The 6,559-nt window shown below is 35.5% G+C and overlaps 1 protein-coding gene across 1 annotated transcript; it reads right to left on the bottom strand.

Annotated features, from left to right (window-relative positions):
* Positions 1-355: 355 nt before the first annotated feature.
* On the bottom strand, positions 356-4,602 carry LOC116742447 (myelin P2 protein). Its single transcript, XM_032610095.1, has 4 exons — positions 4,494-4,602; positions 2,401-2,573; positions 2,082-2,183; positions 356-784 (listed from the first exon to the last, which is right to left on the bottom strand). The coding sequence occupies exons 1-4, from the start codon at positions 4,564-4,566 to the stop codon at positions 734-736; spliced, it is 399 nt and encodes a 132-aa protein (XP_032465986.1). The 5' UTR covers positions 4,567-4,602; the 3' UTR covers positions 356-733.
* Positions 4,603-6,559: the final 1,957 nt, after the last annotated feature.

Genomic DNA, 6,559 nt, shown 5'->3' on the forward strand with positions numbered 1-6,559 from the left:
TGAGAACAGGCAAAACTAGTCTACGGTGATAGAAACTAAATCACTACTTGCTTTTGTTGGAGCTGGGACAGGGCAGGACATTGACTGGGAAGGAGTGTGAGAAAACATTCTGGGATTAGGGAAATGTACTATATCTTGATCAGGATGCAAATTATATGGGTGCATACATTTGTCACAACTCTATCTTTAATATCTGTTAATTGCACTGTCTGTAAATTAACCCTCAGTTTTTAAATTGGCTGGAGTAGCAGCTGCCCTTTTTAGCTGAAGCCAGAACTCCTCAGTGTAAAACAGCTCCTTCTTCTAGTTTGTTTCACTTCTGATCCTCTAAACCCATTACTCTCCTGGTCCCTGAAGGCATTTGAGTTTGCTACCCCAATCAATATATTTACTTCTTTGTACTATGCTATTACTTCCTTTTACTATCATTTCAAATATTTAAAATACAACATAAGTTAGAACTTCACAGATAATCAAATGACACTATCCATTCTTTAGGTCTGACCAATATACACACTTTAATCTTTAACACAGTAATGACGTGCATACAAATTGAAAATGTTTAAGTAACACTGAAATTTAGATTAATCCTCAGTTTAGGCCTTTGCTTATCTGATCTATTAAGACAAAAGCGAAAACAAACAAAGTGCAGTGTAGTCAGGCCTTGCCAATGGAAACAGCTGATTTCCAACATCAAATGATCAAATATCACTTCAATGAGGAAACAACTTTGTCAGACCTTCTCATAAATTCTGGTGCAGACCACGTCCTTCATCTTACATTCCTTAAAAAAAAAAGAGAGATTAATTGAATATCTAAAACTCAAACTAGGTGACAGCAAATTTGTAATAATAACAGACATTATAAGCAATCTCATAAGATTAAACTCAGAAAGAAATAAAATATCAGTATGTCAGTCTCCAGGAATTTGGAATCATGACCATTGAAACAGGAGAAACAGTTTTAAAGCTGATCTAAGTTACAGCAGAGGTATATATATATATATATATATATTTTTTTTTTTTTTTTTTTTTTTTTTTTTTTTCTTTTCTTTTTTGTAGTACACGGGCCTCTCACGGTCGCGGCCTCTGCCGTTGTGGAGCACAGGTTCCGGACGCGCAGGCTCAGCGGCCATGGCTCACGGGCCCAGACGCTCCACGGCATGTGGGATCTTCCTGGACTTGGGGCATGAACCCGTGTCCCCTGCAACGGCAGGCGGACTCTCAACAACTGCGCCACCAGGGAAGCCCCAGGGGTATATTTTTTAAGTGGCAAGTTTTCATGCATAATTGGCACAGATTTAAATCTACTAAAACAGTGGTTTTCAAAATTATCTGCACATCTGCATTATCTGGCGAACATTTAAAAATACTGATGGCTCCTCCTCCCCAAGAGATGTGCATGCAGTTGATTTGTATTGGGGCCCCCATACTGGTATTCATTCCCCATGTAAATCTGCTGTGGAGCTAAGGATAAAGCTCCTCTGTACTAAAGAAATGAATGTTCGAAGAACTACATAAATCTATCTATAGTCAATTTGCGTGTTGATTAGCAAGAACAGAACCTGAGACTTAAAAAAATTGTTAGAGGTCATCTCATATAACCTTTGTCATCATTTTTACCTGCCAACTACAAAAGGTCTCCAATTGCCTCAGCTTGAGTTGTTGACATGTTTTAGTCCAAGTTACTATGGATTCTTGAAAACAAAATGCTTAGCTATCTACAAATATTCTACAATTGACTCGGGATGTGCTTTGCTTTTAAAACTTAGATTTGCTTTTCTCCTTTGTGTGTCTAAATTAATGAGGTTTACCCATACTTTTTTTTCCCTCATTTTTAGGTGTTGTTATTTCTAAAATAACAAATGAGTTGTATCATTTCTAAATTCTTGAATCTGAACCTGAAATACCTGTAGATGAGTCTTTATAGTTCAAAGATCACCCAAACATTAACTCTGATTTTATTCTTAGCCATTCTTATCCATTTGTATTGCAAAGAAAAGAGAATATTTTGAAAATAATATAACCATTTTCTCTATTTAAGTGGCTATATTTATGTATTTAGAGTAAAATTACTCTTACCACTACCATTTTTCCATCCACCAACTTTCTCTTTATTGTTGTCTCTTTGCCATTCCATTTCTGTACTTGATTCAACGAGCCTCTTGCCAAAGTTACAACGCTCTGCAAAGATAGGTTTACATAATTGACTTGCTTGGACTTTGGTTGAGTAAAGAAGCAGTTCATTCAGTACTGAATCATTTTCATAACAGATGTTTTATGAGGCACATTCATTTTTCAACAGAAGGGAGTGGTCTACCCTTTTGAATACTAGCAGGAGTAATCTTCTCTCTCAAAGTAGTAGACTGGACCAAATTTGAAGAGAAACAATTAAGTTTACCTTTGTCTTTCTATTGTCAGCTGTGGTTTCTTCAAATTCCTGGCCTAGCTTGAAGGAGATCTCTGTATCTTTAAAGGTACTTTCAGTTCTTATAGTTATAATATCCCCTTTTTTGCTGATGATCACTCTTGGCTTGGCCAAATCTCCCAGTTTTCTGGTGGCTAATCCCACACCTGAAAATCAAGATACTGTTAGAATTTTGTTGAACCTCTACCTAAAGGGACTATGGGTGGCCATATTTTATGCTCAGCTGTGCCTCAGCTGTATAGATGGCAAGTAATAGCACTTACTGCTAAGGACCTTCTCCCATGTTTCATCACCTGATGGAAACACATGTCCACGGACTTGAATATTTTAAGTTTTGTTATTACAAAAGCAATGCCTGCAGATTTTAAAGCTAAAAGTATTTAGCTTAAATAGTGCAAGCCATCTATTTTTACCACATCCAAACCCATGCTCCATTAAAAACTACTAATTATAGTTTTGTATGGATCATTCCAGACATTTTAGTTTGTATGCATAAATATTGTAGATATATTTTTTAAATGAGACTATGACTTATACATGCTGTTCTATGATTTTTTTCCCTCAGTAATATATTATGGATATAGAAAAGAATTCCTCCCATATCCTTGATAGAAGCTCATTTCTGAAATTTTGTTGTAGCCCCTAAAATGATCTGTACCATTACAAATGATCATAGATAAAATAATTTTTTAAAAATTTTCTGCATTTGAAAACAAAACAAAATTAGACTCTTAATTATTATTACTATGTTACCCAAGATTACAGAAATACATGGAAAAATAGAAATGTCACATGAGAGAGATACATGAAGAAAAAACTAGTTATATATAAATACACATATATTTATATTTATATATACATAAAGAAGTGTGAAGAGTTAGAGCCAATAAAGGATTGTGAATGATACTCTTTCTTCTAATTCTGATTAATCTTTTTTTATTTGATATGATTAAGGACAATGCTTTTCAAACTAAACCTGTACAATAGACACTAAGAATCTACATTTTACGAACACCCCCAGGTGTCCTTATGCACTCTAAAATTTGAAAATCACACAATTAGGGAGTCTTGCATTGAGACTTTCTTATATTGTATTTTGCTTCTTCCTCGGCTATAAAGTGAAGTCCATAAATTTAACCAATCTTATGGTATGGATCTATTCCCATAAGTTCCCATAGTTTTCCAGGCAACACAACATGATTTTGCTCATTTTATCTAAAAATAGAACAGTTCTTATATGCTTTCTGAACAGGTAAAATTATAAGTACTTTGATGAGCATAGCAATCTGAGGTCATTGGCTTCACTCTCTACTTATTTATACAGCTCTGGACATTTCCAAAGACTCCTCACACTTTTGTGCTCATATCTATGGAAAATTCCCTAGAAATAGTAACAAATAAAGTTGCTGTACCAATGACTAGACTTTCCATCTCCATCCACTATTCCATCTCCAGGAAAGCCTGATGTTAGTGTAAATGAGCTTGAGTTCACTGCCACAACACACTTTTTCTCTCAGTAACTTTCCTAGACTGTGAATATCCTGCTTTATGAAGCATTCACTTTTTACAAACTCTTTATCCACATAGTTATGTAATAACAGACAACCTAGAGGTAGAGACAGAAAACTTCTGGTATAGCTAAGCATCAAAATTTTAAATTGAAGTTTTCCATTAACTTTAGTATATTCAACTCTTTATTTCATGAGCACTTTAGTTGTTGTAGATCTAACTTTCAGGAAAGCCAGAAAATAGTTTGACTAAGCTTCTAAGATTTCTTTCCTCCAGGTTTGGAACGAAAACCTTATTGATATGAAACTGCCTTTGAAATCAGTGGGCACTCTAATGCATTTAAGCAGCTCTTATCTGAGTTAAAATCTATTAAAATTGCCACAAATAAAATGCAAATAAATTATCTGATTGACACAAGAGAAGATTAATCCCAGAAGAGGATCGTACTTCAACCTGTGCAAACTCTCAGACTCCTGGAAAAGGAGTTAGAAGGAAATAGTCATGCATCTTTCTCAAAAAGGATCCTCTCAATTAGAACAACAGAGAACATTTCTTACCCAGAGCTTTCATGTAATCATCAAAGTTCTCACTGGAGACAAGTTTCCAGGTGCCTAAGAATTTGTTGCTCATTGTGATGGATGAGAATTCAACACAGTGGTAGGTGAGATTCAGGAGACTCAAATGAGATGCTGAAGTCTCAGAAGATTCTTTTCAAAGATGTCCACAGCATGTGACTCTCACAGAGACCCAATGGGGAAAAGCAGTGTCAGGACTGGGCAATGAATGGCTCTTCAATCATCCACTGGGACAAAAGAGGACCTCACATAATGTCTCCTTCAGTTTCCAAAAATGTTTATAAAAATCAATGACAGTACTATTTGAACCTTCAAAAAAATTTTGGTTGCTCTTACATTTTTAAGAAGTGCTTAGGTCCTTAATGCTTTGGAAAAGAGTCTATCAGTTGAGTTCTATACCAAATTAAATTATATGAGCATTAATGAATGAATGTGTGTGTGTGTGTGTGTATTTAGGCATCTTGTTCACTCTCAATCCTGAGTCTGCACAATTAAGAATTCTTATTGAAAGAGAATAAAGAGAGGAAAAATGTCCATGAGTATTGTGATAACTGCCTCAAATATGTTGTGGGAGAGAAATGCAAGGGAGCAGTGTGAGGAAGTATTCATAGGTAAGGGAGGCTTGGCATAGTTGGCATATCCAAGGCAGTTAGAGTAGGCAGACAATACGGTCAGTCTATTACAGCAGAACACAGAAATTGCTTTCATGGGTGAACAAAAAGTAGCACTATAACACACTCTTTGACCACAGAAAAGATTTTCATCTTAAAAAAACCTTAGTTCCAAATTAAGCAGGTTCTTGGTTAATACAACAACATTGAGTTTAAGTCCTTTAAAATAAATCTACAATTTTAGAAAGGATTTTCTACAAAAATAATATTAATATATATTGAGAGCTCAGTAGTCACTGTGCTAAGTGTTTAATATAGATTATTTCATTTGATTCTCTCAACAACTCCAAGAGTAAGGCATTATTATTATCTCCATTTTACCAGTGAGAATACTGGAGCTTGGGGAGGTTAGGTAACTTCTGTCCAAAACTTGAATAAGGTGAGGTAGGATTTGAACCTGGTATTTTTTCTCAGTGCATAGATGTTAGACCATTATCTTACACTGCTCCTGCTATAACATGTGTGCTGGAGGCCCTGGCCAAAGATCAGGCAATACTGACATCACCATGGATAGAGACACTCATTCTCTGCTCAAAAAGCAAGAGAAGTGAAAACCAAGAGATGAGGCATCCAGATTATATGATACATCAAAGTCCCAGTCTTTGACCAAGGGGAGCAAATATGAAACCACTTTGAACATAAGTGTTACTCTTGGGAATACCAAGTTGATGCCATACCCTTTCCTAGCAGTTTTTCTACATTGACATTAATCCTGGCCTTGAGACAACTGGTATTACCAGGTTTTATATATTTAGTACACAGTTTGGCACTCTTCACAATAATGAAAATAACCAATTATCAATTTACCTGTAGTAGGTAGAATCACTGACCTCTAGGGCTCAGGTTACCAATGCCATAGCTGTAGCAAAACCATTGCAATTATGTGGTTAGGGTCCAAGTTGGGTAAAAAATGTAGAATTATACACAGTGAGTCCAAGTGCCATCTTAAATTACTTGTGCCTGTATAACTCAAGATGGGAATGAAATAATGACTAGAAAAATTCCTCAGTTAACTAGCTAACTCAATCCTAGACCCAGGAGAATGTAACTGGAGAGAGTACATTGTACTGGGATATAAGATACAGCTATGAAAGAAAGGGCTTTTGATTAGTAAATATGTTATTTTCCAAAACACTTAATAAAAATGAATAATGCTATGACTGTGTCTTCAAAAATTTAGGCATTCTGCTTAAATTCTGAAGGTCCTATGAAGGACCTTCAAACTTTCCCAATTGAACTGAGCCCTTGTATCTGGAGGGATTCATTCAGAAAAACTGTGTGAATTTTCAGCAGACCTTGTTTTGCACATAAGAATAGCAATGGAGCTTAAAATATAAACATTGAGCTATATATTGGCAAGGCTTATAACTTTGAAGC

The sequence above is a fragment of the Phocoena sinus genome, chromosome 17 (genome assembly GCF_008692025.1).
Source record: "Phocoena sinus isolate mPhoSin1 chromosome 17, mPhoSin1.pri, whole genome shotgun sequence".
Taxonomy (NCBI): Eukaryota; Metazoa; Chordata; class Mammalia; order Artiodactyla; family Phocoenidae; genus Phocoena; species Phocoena sinus.

Excerpts from the sequence above, each read along its gene's own strand:
- LOC116742447 (XM_032610095.1), bottom strand. The coding sequence starts at position 4,566 with ATGAGCAACAAATTCTTAGGCACCTGGAAACTTGTCTCCAGTGAGAAC. Across the intron at positions 2,574-4,493 it reads TGATTACATGAAAGCTCTGG|GTGTGGGATTAGCCACCAGA; the intron begins GTAAGAAATGTT and ends CTTGATTTTCAG. Across the intron at positions 2,184-2,400 it reads CTGACAATAGAAAGACAAAG|AGCGTTGTAACTTTGGCAAG; the intron begins GTAAACTTAATT and ends CTATCTTTGCAG.